Source organism: Taudactylus pleione, unplaced genomic scaffold (genome assembly GCF_031769625.1).
Source record: "Taudactylus pleione unplaced genomic scaffold, aTauple2 ptg001303l, whole genome shotgun sequence".
In the NCBI taxonomy this organism is placed as follows: Eukaryota; Metazoa; Chordata; class Amphibia; order Anura; family Myobatrachidae; genus Taudactylus; species Taudactylus pleione.
Genome location: NW_028285703.1, coordinates 1,357,795 through 1,379,962, shown reverse-complemented (window position 1 = coordinate 1,379,962; position 22,168 = coordinate 1,357,795). Strand labels below are relative to the sequence as shown.

At 44.5% G+C, this 22,168-nt stretch overlaps 1 protein-coding gene across 1 annotated transcript in view; it reads left to right on the top strand.

The window, feature by feature from the left end:
• Nucleotides 1–16,807, top strand: part of LGMN (legumain) — a 57,528-nt gene extending 40,721 nt beyond the window's left edge. Inside the window, exons 6-14 of the mRNA XM_088462991.1 lie at nt 52–127; nt 3,663–3,725; nt 4,633–4,699; nt 7,781–7,899; nt 8,055–8,144; nt 8,551–8,748; nt 11,156–11,326; nt 13,216–13,283; nt 14,895–16,807. Coding sequence (XP_088319117.1) covers nt 52–127; nt 3,663–3,725; nt 4,633–4,699; nt 7,781–7,899; nt 8,055–8,144; nt 8,551–8,748; nt 11,156–11,326; nt 13,216–13,283; nt 14,895–14,937 — 895 coding nt within the window. The 3' untranslated portion in view covers nt 14,938–16,807. The remainder of the gene's footprint in view (nt 1–51; nt 128–3,662; nt 3,726–4,632; nt 4,700–7,780; nt 7,900–8,054; nt 8,145–8,550; nt 8,749–11,155; nt 11,327–13,215; nt 13,284–14,894) is intronic.
• Nucleotides 16,808–22,168: the final 5,361 nt, after the last annotated feature.

The following is a 22,168-nucleotide window of genomic DNA, read 5'->3' as shown; positions in this document are numbered from 1 at the left end:
TTAGATTTATGAGGTAAATAACGACTTGTGCGTTACTCTTTCCCCTTACAGTGGGCCTAATGACCATGTCTTTGTATACTTCACTGATCACGGAGCTCCGGGTATCCTGGCCTTCCCCAGTGATGATGTAAGTGCCTCTTTGAGCCCCCACCTCTTTATTGTTACACCATCCCAACAGATTGCTTAACCGGGGGCCGGCAATCCGGTGTGCCTTCCGAAGCCTGGTGTATGCCCTGCTACCACTCTCCTCACGTGCAGCAGCTATCTGGGGACTGCCCACGTGTCTCCTGACATGACCTGATTTAGCGGTGCACGGAAGCGCAACGGCGTGATGCTAAGTTGTGTCATACTCTGCCTGTGTGTGACTTCTTCTGTATGTTGCACAGATTTTGCCTTTGCTATGGCTTGGAAATTTGGATCAGGGGTGTTAATGTGCAATATAGTGAGCGTACTCAGGCACAAGTATAGCACGGCCCTTTCAGCTGTGTCTTACTTTGAGTCACATGGATGTTGAATTCCGTTAGTTATGAGTAGAGATGTGCGGTTCGGTTCTCCAGAATTCCGAATCCACCTGAATTTCGTGAATCCGGGTAAATCCGAGTCGTGGTTCTAATCTCCTGAGGAGATCCCGGTCGCGGTTCTAATCTTTTTTTTGCTGTTCGGAATTCGGATTTTAAATCCGAATTTCGGGTTTTGGATTGCATAAATTACATGATTTTAGCTGTTTTTAAAACTTTTTATTTAAAAAAATCCAAAACCAAAACACTTGAGGGTGGTTTGCAAAACCAAATCCAGATCCAAAACCTTGAAGGAGATACAGATCCAAAACCAAAACACGGGGGTCGGCGCACATCCCTAGTTATGAGACACAAATAATCCACATCGATAAACCGGCGCCACTATGGAGTACATGATGATTGCTGCATCTTTGCTCTGGATACATCTATAGGCTTGATTTAAGGTAACCTGTATCTTAAGATATGTGCAATTCAAAATACGGACGTTGAAACGCAAGCGTGTAAGCACCTAATTGCTCCTACGCACACTTCGCCTCTAATGTACAGATGTTTTTCAGTCAGTCTACACTAGGGATAAGCAGGCTCGGATAGGTTTGAATTTGCATGCCGAGTTCGGATTTTTCCCTCCAAAAATCGGGTCTCTAGAGAGAGGCAAAATGTCATCTTTCATGGACAAACATCATCATTCCTAGATAAAAGTCCATGAAAGATGATGTTTGTCCATGAAAGATGACGTTTTGCCTCTTTCTGAGACCTGATTTTTGGAGGGAAAAGTCCGAACTCGGCATGCAAATTCAAACCTATCCGAGCCTGCACATCCCTAGTCTACACATTGTACACTGACAACTGAGCTTATGCTGTAAGTAATCTTCTGGGATGGGGTTTCACTTGCTCTTCCCGAATTTGTAATTTCAGGTGAAGTTATGAGTGAGGGGACTACTGTATATGTATCGGGTTCCTTAAAGCAATAACGCTGTGTACAGTGCATTACAATTGCAGGGTAGTAGGATCCAGATTCAATTTGCCTAATCTGAATTATTTGTCCAAGTCCTAAACCAACTAAATTCTCTTAGGATTCCAAACCTACTCTTGGATTCACACATGTATTCACGTGTACATGTCAGACTTCCTACACAATGGCAGAACTAAAGACTTGTCCAAAAAAAGCCATTTGGAAGTGGATAATTTCTGTACCACTCCCATAATTTCTACGGTGTTTTAAAGGACTCCTTGGTCTGCAATACTTGGGGTTTATTTGCATAGTCAATAACAAATGATATTCTTGTTCTCACTCGTTACTAATCTTAAATGGTGTTCCAACCAATCGGCTCCTAACTGCAGTGGCGTCACTAGGGCAGGGCGAGCGGGGTTCGTGCCCTGGGCACCGTTGGACCGGCGGCGGGGGGGGCGCCGCCGGCCACGGTACCGGCCCGCCCGCCCTAGATAGCCAGTGTAGCGCCGACCGCAATGAGTGCGGTCAGCGCTACACATTTGCTCAGGACCGGCGCTAGGCTTCCAGCGCCGGTCCTGTGCTGCACGCCTGAGCCCGTTCCCTCCCCCTGAGCACTTGCCCAATAGCGCTAAGAGGCGGGCTCAGGCTGTGCATAACACATGCATCGCCGCCAGCGCTGGCGGCGATGCGTGTGTTAAACAGCAGCCAATGAGAGTCAGATAGACTCTCATTGACTGCTGCAGCACCCACTGCAAGAGCCGGACTTCCGTCCGGCTCCTGCAGTGGGTAATGGGACTGACGTCATTTCCATAGTCATTCCCATAATGCTGAGCGCGCCAGCCCGGGCGGACTGGCGGGCGGGAGCGGTATCGCGCGGACAGGAGCAGGAGCAGCGTGGAATCAGGTAAGTATATTTTTATATATATTTATTTATTTTTAAACCTACCTGCACAACGGGGGAGGGGTTGGCTACTACTGGGGGGACCTCTACTGGGGGAGGTGTGGCTACTACTGGGGGTGCCATTGGGAGGACCTCTACTGGGGGGGGGGCTACTCTACTGGGGACTACTACTTGGGGGGGGGGGACTACCACTGGGGGCATTCTAAAAGGGGCCTATTACTAGAGGCACAGCACTCGGGGGACCACTACTGGGGGCAATAATAGGAAGGGTCACTACATGGACCACTGGATAGGGGTGGGTCACTACTGGGAGCCTGCATCAGGGGGACCACTACTGGGGGCACTGCATGGGAGCGGGGGACACTACTGCTGGGGGCACTATATAAGGGGCTTACTGCTAGGGGCACTGCGGGGACCACTACAGAGGGCACTAGATAGGGTGGATCACTACAGGGTGCCTGCATAAGGGGACCACTACTGGGAAACTGCATGGGGGGGACTACTGCTGGGGGCACTATATAAAAGGGCACTGCATAGGAGGGGGACTACTACTGGGGGCACCATATAAAGGGCACTGCATAAGGGGATACCGCTACTGGGCGCACTGCATTGTGGGGACTGCTACTGGGGGCACTGCATAAGGGGGAACACTACGTGGGGCACTGCATTTGGGGGGCCCACTACTGGGGGTACTGAGTAAGGGGAACTAATTGGGGGCTGTATAAGAGGGACCACTACTGGGGATACTGTATAAGGGGCACTACTATGGGCCTGCATAAGAGGGACCACAACTGCATACTGGGGGTACTGTGTAAGGGGTACTACTGGGGTTAAGGTGCATATGGATAGGAATGTTCAGTTTGAAAATAAAGGGGTGTGTCATGTTGACACGCCCCATTTTTAAGTGACCACGCCCATTTTTTTTGCCGCACGCGCCACATGGGGGGGGGGGGGGGGGGGGGGGCTGGGCTCCAAATACCCTAGTTACACCACTGCCTAACTGTCATGTGTTTGAAAATGACAGGAGCAGATTGGTTCTAGCACCATTTAAGATTAGTAACGAGTGAGAACAAGAATATCACCCCTAGTGTGAAAAGGTGAATTCCTCCCCCACAAAATGTACTTGGGAGTACAACACTTTCCTGAAATAATTCATTTTAAGTGTACGAGAAGAAGACACAATTATTTACAGTCCTCTAGTGTAAGAACCCTCTTCTCCTACAATTCATTTGAACCAATCATTCCAAGTTTCAGCCCGTCAGTATAATTCCGGACATGTGTTCTCTTACAGCTGAGCGTGAAAGACCTGAATGAGACCATTCAATACATGTATGACAACAAGAAGTACAAAAAGGTAAGATCGACTCTGTCACAGCGTCTTGGTCTATAATGCAGCGGTAACCGTTAAATATAGATGTATCCGCATACACCTATCCTGTTTGCGCAATTACGACGCGATTCCCGTGCTGTGTACTTTTTCCTCAATTTAGCGTCTTACTTTGTTTATAGTTTACAATGTACTTAGGACTCGCAGTAGGATTGCTATGAAGTCGTAGATTAGGCACAACGGTGCATGGTTCAGGTCACATCTATTGTAACTGTCTTTCGCATTTTTATCCTAGTTTGTGTACTTTTTTCATCAATTTTGTTACTTTTTCCTCTACTGTGCTATTTTATTTTATTTTTGTTTCAATTTTATGTCGTAAGTCGCGTACACACTAGACGATGTGTCTACGGGGCGATGTAGTCTGCGGGGGTGCCGGCATCTGTAAGTGCATCCAAACTTTCCAATGCTGGCATGGCAAACGACTGCGGGGGGGGCATGCTGCATTCGACAGCATGGCATTGTTAACGATATCCCCAGATTGAGCTGCATGTACAGCCAACTGGGAATATCGTTATCGTCCCGCAGGAGAGCGCATCGTTCGTCGATGAGTGCATACACACTGGACGATATATCGGTGAACAATATCGTTATCGTTCATGGCTATCGTCCAGTGTGCACGTGGCATTAGTTTGTTTACAGTGTACTAGGTACATAGGGTTAGTGTTTTGGCGCAGCTAAGTTGCAAAGCCCTGGGCGTGATAAACGGGGCTATTTGCCGTGATTTGAGGATATGCAGGTGTATGTGGACACATCTGTAACTGCATATGTACTCTGATTTATCTCATGATTTCTAGTTGTTTGCAATAAGTTTATTCATGTATTGGACTTTGTGGCGGAGATAGCACTGACAAATGTTTTTGTTATTCTCCTACAGATGGTTCTGTATATTGAGGCCTGTGAGTCTGGTTCCATGATGAACCATCTGCCCAACAACATTAACGGTCAGTGCTGAGGTGACTTGTGTCTGCTCTTTATCCATTCAGTAAGCAGGAAGTGGCGTTGTGAATAGCATTGTGTGCTCGGCCTTTGTGAGGTGATCCATACTGCCTTTGTTCTTTCACTTCCCCATGTAAACACGCTCACAAAACCACACGTCTGTACTCTTTATAATGTGTTTATCACCTGCTTCTACAATAATAGACAGATTACGGAACTGAAACGGGTGTAGGCTCCTCGTGACTGTTTAATACTAAGAGGGTACTGCTCTGACAAGGCCCGTGGCCAGCTGTGTTTCATCGTCACACGATTGACCAGTTCATGATTCAGCTGGGACCCCGATACTCTTTTATACTACATCGTGTTACAGACTCAGGCCCTGATTCAGAGCCGGTCGCTCTGAATCAGGGCCGGTGTCACCCGCAGCTATGCAAGCGGCCAGGAGGCCGTTAAAAAAAGAAAAAAAAAAAAAGCCCGGCCCTGATTCAGAGCGAGCGCTCTGTCAGAGCGACCGGCTCTGATTCAGGGCCTGAATCAGGTCCTCTGTTCTGCAATCTCTCAGTAAAAAGTTCTGACGTTTTAAATCTGTTGAATGGAGGCGAACAATGGTAATCTAGGAACCGGGGACAACACTGAGGCATTCAGCACAGCGGAGGCAGCCATTTTCTGTTCTGTAAACTGTTTTCATAGCAATTTAGCCTATCCTTTTATTAGGAACCCATGACCTTACTGAACAAAGTGGAGGCTGACAATTTGTGGGTTAAATTCATGTTTTGTTCACTATATATCAGTGCTGTCTCAATACTTTCACAGTCCAAGTGCATTAATGTGTATTTTTTTAAATTGTGCAAAAATTGGACGTTGCTTATACAGGATAAACATTTCATTCCGCGCATTGGGCAGCGCAATGAGGAACCTGAGTTTTTCCACATGTCCTGGTAGGGCTTTCAGTACATGCTAATCCACAATAAAATACATGAATAATTAAAGTGATATGCACATTAATTATGTTTTTATCCACTCATAATTATAAACCCAGAATTCAGAGCTACGTAATTCCCATTGATTGCTGACCGTGTGAAAGGGCTCATAGTTTTATACATTTGTATACATTAGACATTTTGCTGCTAAACTGTACATATGAGCCCGTCTCCAGCGATACTCTAATGGTGGAACTTGGAGCACAAAAAATCCCATCATGATTCCTGACTTTGATTATGAAATACATGTTGTTTTATTTTATTTTTTTTAAATAAAGCACTTCAATAAATATTAGAATATAAAACCAAGGGAATAAATTAGATGGTAAGAATTGCATCTGATGTGCGGAAAATGAGTAATTTTTTTGACAGGAACGTTTCCGGAATACGAAATTTCTGTGTAAATCTTTAAAACATTAAGGCCCTCATTCAGACCCACTCGCGAGCGGCTGTCCGCTCGCAAGTGGGTCGATGGTCCCCACTGCGCATGCGCACGACGGAGGGAGCACCGTCGTGCGCATGCGCGAGACCCGACGAGCGAAGGACTTTCCTTCGCTCGGAGTGTCTCATCAAAGGGGGCGTACTGTCGATGGTGACTGACAGCATGCCCCCTTTGGTGGGCGTGCCTGCCAGACGGAGGCGTTCCCAAGGGAACGCCTACCGTCTGAAGCCGGCACCACTGACATCACTAGTGATGTCAGTTGGAGTGATTTTGGCTCTCATAGAGCCAAAATCACTCCTGGCCTAGCGGTTGAAAAACTCAACCGCAGGCTCCGACTCGCAGTTTCGATGGTCGCGATGGTCAAGACCATCACGACCATCTTGTTGCACGCTCGTATATGCTGTGGGTGGTGACCCACAGCTATACGAGCGTCCAGGAGGACGCTCCATATTAATGGAGGTGGGCCCTGATTCAGAGCGAGCACTCTGGTCAGAGCGTCCGGCTCTGAATCAGGGCCTAAATTTTCACTTGAAATTAGGGAGTTTGCCATACGGTACATTAGGCATTGAGTACTTCAGTGAAGTGCACTAATTATCACTTTGGATTTGCAATAGTGCTCCTCTTATCTGCCCAGCATACAGCAAGCTCTCAGCGGGGCGAAAGTAAATGTCACATTGAAGTGCATACAGAGTAAAGGCAAATATTTTAGATGACTATGGGGCTGATTCATTACGGATCGCAACTGCAAAAGCCGGTGGTGCGTACTGCGCATGCCTATGTACTGCAGTGCGTGAGTTAGGATTGCGATCACTTATGCAGACACAAAGCCATCGCAGACCGAGGGAAGGGACGTCAGTGTTTGGGGGTGATGATGAGGGAGTGGTCGGAGAAACGCAGGCGTGCCTGTCCATTTGAACGCCGTGGCAAGGGCGTGCATAAATTAGCCACTGCGACAGCATACGCAGCTTGTGTACTCACTGCGTGCAACGAGGTTAGCAATTTCTGAGTAAGGTAATTGTGTGAGAGGGGCCGATGTTACTCGATGTTCCCGATGTATACGCAGGACTGCAAGGTATTATGGATGTGAGATAGAGGTAGTAGGCGTCTCTATGCTGGCTGTGCGACGGCTTTGTGATTGCATTCATTAGCAAATTTTTGCAGCAGACCTGCGTGCGTATTCGCAGCCACGATCGCAATAGCAATCTGTGATGAATCAGGCCCTATATTTCTAATTGCATGTTTTTGCAACATGTCAAGTCACTAAGAACCAGTGATACCACAGAGGTGGCAGGGTGGAGGTAGCAATCTTATGTTTTGAAACTGAGGTACATTTTGTATTCTGGATCTTTGGTACATGTATAGCAATCTTGTACTTTAAATCTGAGGTTCATATTGTGTTCTGGATCTTGGGTACATGTAGTCAGTCATTTTGAGTTCTAAATGTCAGGTACAGGGTGGAAACCATTTTGTGTTTTGAATCTATTGTACAGAGGAGACAGCCATTTTGTGTTCTGAGTTTGAGTTATAGTGAAGGCAACCATTTTGTGGGCTGACATTTTTTTATTCCACTTAGAGAAATCTTAGCCAGTCTGTGGTATTTTATTGTCTCTCAATCCAAAAGTGGCTCTGGTTAATGTGCATAATACACATTTATGTATTTCCAGTCTATGCAACCACAGCCGCCAACCCTCACGAGTCCTCCTATGCCTGTTACTATGATGCAGAGAGAGACACTTACTTAGGAGATCTGTACAGTGTCAGCTGGATGGAGGACTCTGATATGGTGAGTTCTGGTGCACAATTTTTAGTGTCCCAATCACAAAATTCATCTTGCCGTGATTGTACGCGTTTCACACTTCGTGGCATGGGACTTTTTTTTTACGCCCTACATGAAGAGGGATTGTTACACAATGCAAATATTCTCATTCATCTTTCTAGGAGGACTTGACGAAGGAGACATTACACAAACAATTCATACTAGTCAAGAAACACACAAATTCGAGTCATGTGATGCAGTATGGAAACCGGGTGAGTTAACAAAACCATTTTTTTCATTACAGACCAGTTTTGTTTGCAAACATTTTCCTAGGTATGATATTCATAATTTTATCAGAGAACTGGCAGGGCATGCTGAGAATTGTAGTTCCTCAACAGACGGAGACATTGGTGGCTTAAACTCAGTTTCTAAATAATCCTTATTTCAATAAAAAAAATGTTGTTTCATCACGTGGACTTTGACAAAACAAAATCTAATAAAAGTAGCCTTTGTACCACAAAATACTATGATGTATTGTCTGCATTTCTACGCTATTGATTAATGTACTGGCAGTAAATAATTAAGAATCTAGAAATCTACCAGGCCCATCTTGTCTGCAGAGCTGGCAATCTACAGGAATGCTGAAATGTTAACCTTCATTGATTTTTGCCTCCCCAGACCATTTCACAGATGAAGGTGAGACAGTTCCAAGGCAGTGGTAAAAAAGTGGCCCCTCCCTTGTACTTGGAGCCCGTGAAGCAGCTGGACCTGACTCCAAGCCCAGATGTTCCTTTGGCCATCCTGAAGAGAAGATTCATGACTACTAATGACCTAGAGGCAAGAGATATTTTGAAAAGGATAGAGTCGCTCCAAGAGGTGAGGTCAACTGGCCACTGAAGGAGTCGTTAATTAAAGTGGTGCATGAGAAAAAGTTGTTGTAAATGGTAGATTCTAATTCTTTTTTTTTTCCCAGTAGAAGTAGACATTAAAAGCAAAGATTGTGTTCATAATGCATCATAGAAGCAGGGCATACAACAAAATAAATATTGCTGTAATTAAAATCCTAAGGGCTCTCTCTCACTGGCCTTTAAACGTTGCATTTTGAGTGCAAAACATGCAGCCACATATGATAATAAAGTCCATTAAAAAAATAAATAAATAAATAATTATATATATATATATATATATATATATATATATATATATATATATATATATAATTTTTTTTTATTATTATTATTTTTTTATATATATATATATATATATATATATATATATATATATGTACACACAAAAAAATGTTGGGAGCACTCACCAGGGCTTCTGCTTAGTAGTAAATTTATTCACATTACAGGCACAAAAAAAGTCTGGTGAGTGCTCTCAACATTTTTTTGTTATTATTGCGCTGGTCCTTAAATATCTTTTTCGGTGAGTTCTGGGATCTGCACCCCAGGTGGTGTATCTATTGACGTGCGTGTGCTGTCCTCCTTTTGGAATATGTATATATATATATAATATAGCGATGGTAAGTAGCCTATGTAAATAATTGACAAGACAAACAATAGCGTGACCGCGACCTCTGGTGTCCTAAGCCTGTAAAATTATGAAAATCAGGCAGAAAATATATTCCATAAAATATCACTGTAAAAGTAGGCTAGGAATAGGTAGAATAATAAAACGGCACTAAAATCGGACAGGTAGTCAAATAAAACGGCACTTTAAGAAAGAGGGAATTTTTTTTAAAAAAAAGATAAATATAAAAAGTAAAAGATGGGAGTAAGATGCTTATCTATCAGGAGAGGTGCAGTCTGGGAAGGCCCAATGCGTTTCGTCAGAGACTTTCTCAAGGGTGTGCTATACATAAAACCTATAAAAACATCCCCCCCCCCCTTCCACGATCGTATCATGTGAACGAATGAGTTTAGCTATTGCATCAATGCGTTGAGTGACCAGTCTTCCTTAAAAAAAAAAAAAATGGAAGGAGCAATCTTTTCCAAATATATTTTCAAAGTGAAAAACAAAAAGAGAGAACATACAGAATACAAGAAACGTGGGAGAATATTCACCATCACCTAGCAGGAAATAACCCCATCTGGTCTGTTGTATCTATGCTGGCAATGTGAACGAGACAATTGCTCTTATTATTGTGCTGGTAAAAGAGAGTAAAATGGATTTTAAAGAGAATAACCTCCTAGGAGTGTTGTGCTTTGGCTTGCAATTACAATTTCAATTTATAGTCACAGTGGTTAATCCTAAAAACGAAAATAATAATATGTGAAGTTTCACAAAGCGCACCTCATCTCATATAAGAGTGCCGCTAAGAAAAACTATTCATATAAAGTGGACCACCATATATACAGAACAATTTTAACAGTGAAATTCCCAAGTGCCAACAAGGTGAACTATTCATAAACACAAAGTGAGAGTGAATAATACGTATTTCAGATGGAAAAGCAACTTATCTTCAATTGAAAGTCTTCGGTCATATTTCATGCATAAAAAACAAAGAGAAACAAAAACATGGGGCCTGATTCAGAGCCGGTCGCTATTTGCACTCGCTCGTCCAGAAAATAGGGGTGGCTATTCAAATGAACCGTTTGCGGTCTGTTCACGCCACTAGGTCTGAACGAGCGAACAAAACTTGCGGTTGTTTTTTGGGAAACTACGCCCCCTGGCCGCTCGCATCCTACGTCATGTCCGCTATTTATTAGATTAATCGAGTACATCGACCAGTGTATGAACTGCTCGCTATTCTTGTGGTTGGTTTTTGCTACCACAATTTTGCGAGCAGTTCTGACTATAAAATAACCCAGTGACGTGGTCAATGACGCTGCTGTATTAATTATGCACACCCATAAAACGCCCGTTTTGACCTTTAAGCACGCCTGCGTTCTGATCTCCACTCCCCGTTTTCAAGCACCTTCCCCTGTTACCACCCACATACGCCTCATCCTGTCACTCAAATTAGCAGGCATTTGCTATTTTGCGAGCACGTGAATTTCGGCCGCACTGACTGGTTCGCGCATGCGTATAACGATCCGTACGCATGCGCAGTTGGGCAAACATCGCTCGGAGCGAACGAGCTGCCGCTTACGAGTGGCTCTGAATCAGGCCCATTGTGTGTACCGTCTTAACACTGCATTGATCAATCATAACTGTGCAAACTAGGAGTTACATGGAACACACACGCACACACGGCAGGACAGGTGGTCCTGTGTGTATGTTGTCTGTCAGCTCTTGTTGGCATACATGGGCTCCATGTTTATTTCTTTACTCCTTACAGGCCAAAGCTGTGATTAAAGATTCAGTTAAGAAGATTGTTTCCACGGTGACGGAATCGGACGAGATGACAGAAGAGATCTTCAGCGACCGAGTCATTATCAACGATCTATCCTGTTACCTCCCAGCTGTCGAGTACTTCAAGACCAAGTGCTTCAACTGGCACAACCCTCGGGCAAGTCGCTGTAGCCCGCAATGCATACAAATAGCGCTGCGTCCCACTCACCACAGTTCTACATGGCATACATGTATTTGTGACTCTTTAGTCATGCCACATCGGGCATTACATTGCTTGTTTGTTCTGATCTTTTTGTTGTGTGCCTTGAGCTTTCTGTTGAGCAATTCCAAGGTTGGCATAATTAGAAATGCACAAATTCACATCATTGCACCAACTACTTCCCCTTTTTAGTTGCAGCGCATATTGGATTTCACTGAATGTATTGCTTGTTTCACCTTCATAAAGGTATTAAAAGTCTTTATGAATGTGGAGACAACGGTGCTGCCTTTAAATGGATTGCCCACTTGGACCAACCCTCCTTAATGCCCTCAGGGACACGCCAGTTAATAGAGCTCTACAGATATGTTATGAATGGCTGCGCTCATATTCCCCGCAGTATATGCAAAACAAGTGCGTTAACCTGCGCTTCAAAAACTCTATTTGATAGGGTACACGAGTATTCACACAGTGATTTCCTGCTTTAAGTGACATATTTATTGTATTTATTTTATGGACTTTTGTTTTTGCTTACGTTGGACCTGACGATTTATTAGTGACTGTTCTGTGAGGATGTGTTGGGGGAACCCATTCCCTGTTTCCCGATGCATAACCTCTGTCATTGAATGTTTCCCAGGTTGTTCTCTCCACTCCCTACAGTCCACATATATTACTAGTGACCATAATGAAATCACGTTTCTGTTCTTTTACACAATGTAGGTCACAAAAGTGCAACTTAAAGATTCTCTGAAGTACCCGCATTGGCAGAATGAATTACTGTGGAGAAGCGTTAAACCAGACACATAGGGGTTAATCCAGTTAGGTGCGAATTGCGAGTAGAGAGTTTGTTTCTTGAAACTCAGACTTCGCACTAATGCGCACTCCCGAGAACTCTCTCCAATCCAATTAAAAATGCCTATTCGCGGTACTCGCAGCAGGGGGTGCAAATTGACTGCCAAATGAGATTTGAGAGAAGTACATAAAGTGGGGAGACCCCCCCCCCAAAAAAAAATTGATAATTTTGTTAGCAGGACCGTATAGAAGGCAGTTTGTGGGCATTAGGAAGGTACTGCAGGTTTTTAAATGGTGTTAAATGGCTGATGTGTACTTTTAAAAAAAAAATGGCAAAAAAAATATAAAAAGCAATCTGTTTTCCTCTAATCTCAAACTAATTAAACGAAAAATGCAAAAGACCCCAGGAAAAAAATAAGTGATTTTTGGAGAACTTTGAGGACACCTTCAAAAAATAAATAAAAAAAATATCAATTAAAAATATTGTAATTAGATTTGGGGTGTCTAAACTAACGAAAAAGTTGAGTTTGGGGTAATTTGAGGGCTTTTTTATTCTCCCCCCCCCCCCCCCCCAAAAAAAAGACATGTAATTATTGAACTAATTACGCTAATTGGAAGCTTCCATATCTCTAATTAGTCATTAGGGGGGGGGTGTCCAAGGGGTTTAGCAAAGTGTCCTGACATTTTAACCTTAAAATAAGGATTTTGCTTTTCATCTCTCACCCTCAGGGAGGTGCGAATGGAAAAATGCAAATTCAGTCTGACTGGTTCAGTGCGAGTTGCTAATTGGATTGCAAAATTAATTAACTGTGCGAATTCAAAGAGAAAATAGCTACTCCCAACCTTGCAATTCTTACCTAATTGTATTGACCCCATAGTATTCTATGAAAGTGCAGGACAAGTGGCAAATAAATAATCCAACTAGTACTTTGAAGCTTGAGGCCACTGCGTTGCCACTTAATAGTAATTGATGGCACAATCAGATTGATTGCGTTGAAAGCGGCACATCTGTGAAGACATCATCTGTTAGCGAACTAATGATATCATTGTCATTGCAGTATGAATATGCCATGAGGGAGCTGTACACGCTGGTGAATCTATGTGAGTCGGGTTACACACTTGAAAGGTAAACGTCTGAGACTTTACATCATATCTTGTGTACATGCAACACGTTAGTGATCAGATATGTCGCCGACTGTAGCCGGGTTGGGTGTGGGTTGTCGGCAGTCAGGATCTCGGCGGTCGGGATCCCGACAGGATTAACATATAGACACTTGTTGGTTGATTTGCTACCCCTCCCCCTTTCCCTACCCTAACCTTTACCCTCTCTCCCTGGTGCCTAACCCTAACATCCCCCACTAGTGCCTGAACCTAAGGCACCTTAAACCTAACCCTCCTCCTTTAGTGTCGAACCCTAATCCCGCACGCTAGCCCTCCCCCTAACTCCCTATACTTACTTTTGGGATGCCGACGGTCGGTTTCGATCCCGACTGCTGTCTGGATTCCGGCGCCAGTATTTAGACCGTCTGCATCCCGTTCAGCCGGGATGCTCACTACAGCCCACTTCAGCCATTCAACCTGGATCAAAATTCTGCAAGCTGCAGCCATGTTTGATCCAGCTTTTGAAACTTCCGTGTTGGTGCTGTCCTAGTTGTGAACCACTGAGCCCTAATTAGAGATTTATTCACTGGGCCTCTCGCCACAGGACGCTCCGGGAACAAGGGACGATCCATACCACGTCTTAGTATTTCCATACAGGTGGTTCATCGCTTGATGTTCATGTTAAATCCAATAAAACCCCTTTCAGACAGTCGTGTCAACTCGGGTTCTCTTTCTGTGTGAAAGGGTCTACACGGGTCCAAATTGCCGGGACTTCCACCCTGGTCACTACCAGGGTTATTCCTGGATCGAACCTGGGTAGCCTGAATAACCCGGGTCACGCTACCAACCCGCTAATTGGTGGATCTGTATGACTCTGGAGTGCTGGGAGATGACTTCAGCCGGTAAGCCTAAATATATTTGGCGTCAAGGCCAAAGTAAAGGAGTCTATAAAACCTTCTCGCAGCTGGAAAACAGAAGCCGTCTTAGTCTCCTTATGCAGAGTGGTCTAGTCTAGCCAATCCGTATGGAAAGCAAAAAATAGTTTAGCCCGGAATAAAGAAACAGATGGGTGATGTGCATGGGTCCACATCTGCAGTATACATTTACGAGCCACCGCTGATATAACCAATAATACATTTTTACTATCTCCCCCGATAGCGGAAGATAATTTACTAGACACCTGGATGCAAATCTGTTGACCGATGACCAAAATCTACGTATAAGGGGGCAATCCCACATACAATGTATATAAAGGTTGCATCAGAAGCCCCACACTGAGCACAAACACTAGTATCTGACAATCCCATTAGGAACCCGCGGTGGGGGGAAAAATACCCATTTTGATATTATAGAACATTTCTGTATAGATACTAGATGAGAGCACTGACTGAGAATAGAGGACTATGGTGATAATGGGAAAATACAGTACACCAGGTAGATAACCCTGTAGATATATTAGAATCGTCTAAGGGAATCTGAAGAATTTTATGATGGAGAGAAATTGCTTTTTTTATGTCTTGCAATTCTATATATAATTTATATAAATATTCTGTATAAACATGCGATGATTATGAAAGATTCTGTGAGCTTTTACATAAGCACGGACCCTTGTTCACTCATCCTTTCCCTTTTACAGAATCCTGCGGGCTATGGATAATGTCTGCCAAGGTTTGAACTGACACTGCTAGCAAAACTGACTATTCCTGCAGAGGGCGGTAGAGAGGGAGTTGCTGATGATTAATGCTCCCTCAGTTTTACCCACCTGCAGCTGCTGCCCCCACTTTAATTTTGCCTTCAGCATGGTCGCTCTTCAATTTGAGGCGATCATCCATTTCCAAAGACTGTCGGATTTCGCTCTGCGAAGGCTGGTCACGTTAAATACTGGAACATCAAGATGAGTTATGTAATTGTCGGGGATGACAAACCACCAAAGCAAGGAGTGCGCTTATATACGTAGCAAAGGGTCAAACACTACCCAAAAAATAATACAACTACTGTGACTGAATTCCCCGACATGATGTGATTGGTTGCCTAGAGAGTGATTGTTATACTTGACTAAATAGCTTTGATTATGACACTAGGGGTTTGAATCTGAGTCGCATGCAAAACTGAGACGCCCAATGAAATCCACACTCCCTGGTTCCAAATTCATTCTGCGTCTCCGTGCGGTAACCATCGGGACACATTCGCAGCACTTAAAACATTGGCCAACTGCGTGCATATCTTCACTGCATGCGCTAAGAGGATGACTGAATCAGCCCGTAGATGTAATGAACATCTGGGACAGTTTAATCAAACTCCCCTAGTCGTCTTTTAATGAGAATAACTTTTCCCAGAAATTAAGACTTCTTGTAATGTCAACTGTTAGTTTGACATTTGCAAGGTTGTTGTTTTCTGTTATGACAATTTGTAAAATTGTGAACTTTTAAGGGTTGATTACCACTTAATAGAAGGACGTGAACCACTTATTCTTCAAATGCGGATAACTATTTCTAAGTTGCCCCCCTGCATATAGTGGAGTTAGCCATTTTGTAGGCACAACCAATATTTATCATCTCATATGAGTATAGACTTATAGGCCAGAGTTTCATTGATTCATTTATTGGTTGGCTAACAAAATGGCTGCCATCACTTCTCAGGCAAGGTTTCTCTTTAATATTTCTTCTGCTTTATGGTTGAAGTATTTTACTTATGATTACTGTTTTAATTTTTTACCTTGATGGAAGCAAAATCCAAGCACCTTTTTTTTATCAAGTTGATTTTAAAATAAACTACTTAGGATTCTATAGCCTGAATGCTGCTTGATGTAAGTAATTTATTACACAATACATTAATGCTGCCAAGAGGCTTAAACGCTATATTTCAGCCATAAGGCATACACAAAATATGATTAGCACACCAGGGGCCTGATTCAGACCCGTTTGCAAGTGGCCCGATGTTTAGGCACTGCGCTGCGTCCGGCGTACGCGAGCCCCGCCAAACGACTGAAGTTCAGTCGCTACGGGGCTCGCAACAAGACGGGGCGGCTGTGGATGGTGAGTGACAGCTCGGCCCATTTTGTTTTTGGACAAAAGCAGGCGTTTCCTTAGGAACGCCTGACGTTTGTAGGGAGGTCTTCCCGACATCACTACTGATGTCAGTAGTGGACTTCCTGCTCTATTAGAGCAGGTAGTCCACGCAGCCTTGTGGCAGCCTAGACTCTACCGTAGGGTCTCGTCGCAAGGTCGATGGTCGCGATTATCGCGATGGTCTCCTGGCCGCTCGCACGAGCTGTGGGTGGTCTTCCACAGCCTTGCGAGCGGCCGGAGAACAAAAAAACAAACGCCCACAATCCCAGCGTGCGGGCAGCGGCAACGAGCGGGTCTGAATCAGGCCACATGTTCGTATCGGCTGGAAAATAAGATTTAAAAAAAAAAGGGATGGAGTTTTTACTTCAATTTACAAAACCTACTACTCTGTGTTTACCTTATTAAAATACTGATCATTCACAATATCTTTGACATTTGCTGGATTATGGGGTTTTAATTAAACATTTTATGTTGTATAAAAGATTTTCGCACTGTTTTATTGTGTACGGATGGCGTTGAGGCTGCTTTTATGAAGATTAAAGTTTAGCATTGTAGAAAATACTGTTTTACAAAGTTCAGATACATCTATTTCCTCTCAGACAAAAGTTTTGAGGAAAATGTACCGTTTGTAATGTTTAGTTTTACCCCTTACCCTACACACATACACTAGCTGCAGCCATAAAGTAGGTTGATCCAATAAGTATCAATGAAAAGCTGTCCATCAATTCACTAGGAACTAGTGACACCACTGAGGCGTGAGGCACTTTGGACCTGATTCAGAAAAAGGGGTTGGCTATTCAAATGAACCGTTCGCTCTTTGCGGTCTGTTGCCGCCTCTATGTCTGAACGAGCGAACAAAACATGCGGTTGTTTTTTGATAAAAACGCCCCCTGGCCGCTCGCATCATACGTCATGTCCGCTATTTATTAGATTAATCGAGTACATCGACCAGCGTATGAACTGCTCGCTATTCTTGTGGTTGGTTTTTCCTACCACAAATTTGCGAGCAGTTCTGACTATAAAATAACCAAGTGATGTGGTCAATGACGCTGCTGTATTAATTATGCACACCCATAAAACGCCCGTTTTGACCTTTAAGCACGCCTGCGTTCTGATCTCCACTCCCCGTTTTCAAGCACCTTCCCCTGTTACCACCCACATACACCTCCTCCTGTCACTCATATTAGCAGGCATTCGCTATTTAGCGAACAAACGATTTTCGGCCGCACTGACTGGTTCGCGCATGCGTATTTGCGTATTACGATCCGTACGCATGTGCAGTTGGGCAAACATCGCTCGGAACGAACGAGCGGCCGCTTACGAGCGGCTCTGAATCAGGCCCTTTGTGTTTTGTGCCTTAGTGATGCTGCTCGTTCCCTGATAACTTCCTCCGCACCCCAGGCGCTCTGTAACGACTGCCACCTGCTCAGTCCTGCGTCTCCCACCAATGCCAGTCCTTCCCATGCCTAGTCCCGCTGACCCATTAATTCTGCCCTATACTGATGGCACATTTCTCATCCTCAGACCCCCAGCTTCTGCTTGCCTAATGCTGGGCGCACACTGGCGTTAAATTGAATGGCTCATATATCGTGGCCGCGTTGGGTGTGTACCAGCTATATGTCTGTTTACGACCTCGTTCACGACATATATCACGTCAGCTGTGCAGCACAGCCGATGGCCAATATATCTGCATATATAAGCACATCGTACTGTGTTTATGAGCAGGCACCCACCTGTACACTCACTGCAGAGGCTGTCTGTGACTGACATCACAAATGGGCAGGCACATGTAAATGCCCGCCCAGTCAAGGCGGCACATCGGGCAGACGATTGGTAAGTGTGTATGCACTTGCCAATCGTCAGATTGGTTGGCCAAACAACTGACCCGTCATTTTAGTGTGTACCGGGTTTAAGGTAATTACATGAGATACCATGGTGTTATTACCGAAGCCTAATCTGCCCGACACACTGGCTGTCACATCTCTCTGCTGACTGTTAACATGTTAAAAAAAGGAAAGAAACTGTTGAGAGAGGTGGAGCTATCCTGGATCCCTATGGAATGAGGAAGGGGAGAAGTTTCAGCGCATAGAAGCCTAAATTGTCATTAATTTAAAGCAAGGGCACATACTTTTCTGACCATTTGTCGCCTGGTAAGTCAGGTTGTATGTCTCTGCCTTCCACTATTCCCTCACACACATGGCATTAATTACTACTGCAGCTATTGCTTAGCCATCTTCATTGCTAGCAGTTTTAAGAGTCTGTGTGAGTAACATGCGCAGGGTCCTGCCGGAATGGACTAAGGCACTCTATCACCATAATGTAAAAGAGAGAAACCGCTGGCAGCCGATTTCAAAGCTATGTCCCGAATATGTGAGGCATGGATTCTACGGAGGATGCTCAAAACCTATTGCACAAGGGTTTATGTAGGCTGCATTCTTAGTGATGTCACTGGCTCCTAGTGAATGGATAGGCTGCATTCTTAGTGATGTCACTGGCTCCTAGTGAATGGATAGGCTGCATTCTTAGTGATGTCACTGGCTCCTAGTGAATGGATAGGCTGCATTCTTAGTGATGTCACTGGCTCCTAGTGAATGGATAGGCTGCATTCTCAGTGATATCACCTGTCCTAGTGAATGGAAAGACTGCATTCTAAGTGATATCACCTGTCCTAGTGAATGTATAGGCTGCATTCTAAGTGATATCACCTGTCCTAGTGAATGGATAGGCTGCATGCTTAGTGATGTCACTTGTCCTAGTGAATGGAAAGACTGCATTCTAAGTGATATCACCTGTCCTAGTGAATGTATAGGCTGCATTCTAAGTGATATCACCTGTCCTAGTGAATGGATAGGCTGCATGCTTAGTGATGTCACTGGCTCCTAGTGAATGGATAGGCTGCATTCTAAGTGATATCACCTGTCCTAGTGAATGTATAGGCTGCATTCTAAGTGATATCACCTGTCCTAGTGAATGTATAGGCTGCATTCTAAGTGATATCACCTGTCCTAGTGAATGGATAGGCTGCATGCTTAGTGATGTCACTGGTTCCTAGTGAATGGATAGGCTGCATTCTCAGTGATATCACTGGTTGCTAGTGAATGGACAGGCTGCATTCTAAGTGATATCACTTGTCCTAGTGAATGGATAGGCTGCATTCTCAGTGATGTCACTTGTCCTAGTGAATGGAAAGACTGCATTCTAAGTGATATCACCTGTCCTAGTGAATGTATAGGCTGCATTCTAAGTGATATCACCTGTCCTAGTGAATGTATAGGCTGCATTCTAAGTGATATCACCTGTCCTAGTGAATGGAAAGACTGCATTCTAAGTGATATCACCTGTCCTAGTGAATGTATAGGCTGCATTCTAAGTGATATCACCTGTCCTAGTGAATGGATAGGCTGCATGCTTAGTGATGTCACTGGTTCCTAGTGACTGGATAGGCTGCATTCTAAGTGATATCACTTGTCCTAGTGTATGGATAGGCTGCATTCTCAGTGATATCACTTGTCCTAGTGAATGGATAGGTTTTTATGTCTTTTTAGAATACTTATTATGTCATCATGTTGGAATGTAATGACAGGTGGTGAGAACTCTGTCCCCCTTCCACCAGTGACAAAGTTTGGATGGAGAACGAAAACTTAGGAAAAAGACAAATATGTCTAACTGGGCGCACTCTTATAACAGTATATACAAAGAGAAATAGAAAAATAGGAATTAATTAAAACTTAACTTTTAATGTCTCTTAGATGGTTCATGGCAGCACACACTGCCCAGTTGTTGGTGATTTGGGGTGACAGGGCGTATCCACAGTGTGGGGAGTAGGGTCAACCCTTTCAGGGGGCTCCTTGACATGCGGTCCTGACTTCTGCATGCTTCCCTGCTGGACCTATGGTCGACAGACTTCTGAACTGGGATGCCCTGTTGGAGGTGATCAGGGGTGCTCCCACTTTGCGGCGTCCCGCACTGGTGAGGAGAATGGGAGCTGACCTACCGGTAGGTGCCCAGGTCCGTTGGTGTGGGATCAGTTCTTCTCAAAGTCCAGTGCAGGTGAAACCTGTGCTGCGTGCGGTGGTGTGATGAGCAGGTGTCTGGGGCTCACCAATGCGTTTCGGCACAGGTGCCTTCTTCACACCTCCTTGAAGAAGGCACCTGTGCCGAAATGCGTTGGAGAGCCCCAGACACCTACCCATCTTGAACCCACCTGCATCTACATCCGCCCCAATACGGGCACTTGAACGGCAGCAGCGGCGCTTAACCGGACGCTGGTCCCCACTCACACCAGCCCCAGTCTCTGCCAAATGCCAGCGCTGCACGCGCTCATCACACCACCGCACGCAGCACAGGTTTCACCTGCACTACATCCACGGACGTGAGCCACTGAAACAGGGCACGTCCCCCACCGCGGCATCATACTGGACTTTTGAGAAGAACTGATCCCACACCAACGGACCTGGACACCTACCGGTAGGTCAGCACCCATTCTCCTCACCAGTGCGGGACGCCGCAAAGTGGGAGCACCCCTGATCACCTCCAACAGGGCATCCCAGTTCAGAAGTCTGTCGACCAGAGATCCAGCAGGGAAGCATGCAGAAGTCAGGACCGCATGTCAAGGAGCCCCCTGAAAGTGTTGACCCTACTCCCCACACTGTGGATACGCCCTGTCACCCCAAATCACCAACAACTGGGCAGTGTGTGCTGCCATGAACCATCTAAGAGACATTTATCCTCCAGGAGCACTGTGCCTCCTACTAAGCAAATACCAACCCCTATGTGCACACACAGATACAAATAAACGTATTTGTTTCTTCCACCTCCCATCCAGCCTCCAGTATTTCTGTTCTACAACAACACATCCACCACAACACACAGCCATCTGCTCCCCCCAACCTCCCCCCGTTTTTTTCCCTCCTCCCTCTCCCCACCAATACACACACACAACCAAGGAGCTCACGTACCCTCCAATTTGACCATATCTATCCAATAGTAGGATCAGGTACCCCTACTGTACGGTGCAGCATCATCCACACCTGGACCCCCCCTCCCTCCCTTTTATTGTCCTCACACCTTCCCCCCTCCATCATCCAACCCCCTATATCCCACAACACCACCACCACCCCGAAGCGCATCCCAAACCCAGTATTACCGACTATGTCATTTGATTGACAGAATGTTCCGTTTATGGGTGGTAACGGGGTGGAGATGAGAAAACGCAGGCGTGGCAAGCCGTTTTTTGGGTGTACATGTATTATCTTGTGCGAACGTCCAATTTGGACGCTATTTTAGATATGTCACTGTGTGATCCAGTTTCCATTATGACTGCTCGTTCAGCTTGTGGTAGGGTATTGGATCTCGCAAAGCTCCCTTAGCGAATCGATGTTTTGCTATTCTCCTTTACAAGGCACAAGACCAATCACCTAATAATTGGATCACTTGCGAGAAGGTGATTTTCAATGGCCGTGATTTATTAGCTAAATTTGGAACGCATGTTGTGTTCCTATTTGTTTGTGTTTTGTAATCACAGCAATCACAAAATAAATGTTTAAATAAAGGTAAAAATGCTTGATTTTTTTGCTATATTCCGTACGCATGTTGTTGTCAGATTTATTTTATTTTTAAAAAGCCCAACACATTTTTTTTGTCTGTAAAATTTTTTGTTACATTTTGGTTACAATACAGAAAGACAATCCGCTACTAATTGTTTTGCGTGTGTTATTGTTTACCTACCTGTTACCTTATGTTTTTTGGATTTAAACATTTTTTTAAGTATATGACCTTTGTTATGTATTTAAGTATGTTTGTTCCAGTCCCTTTTAGCCATTTGCTAATGAATTTGACACAC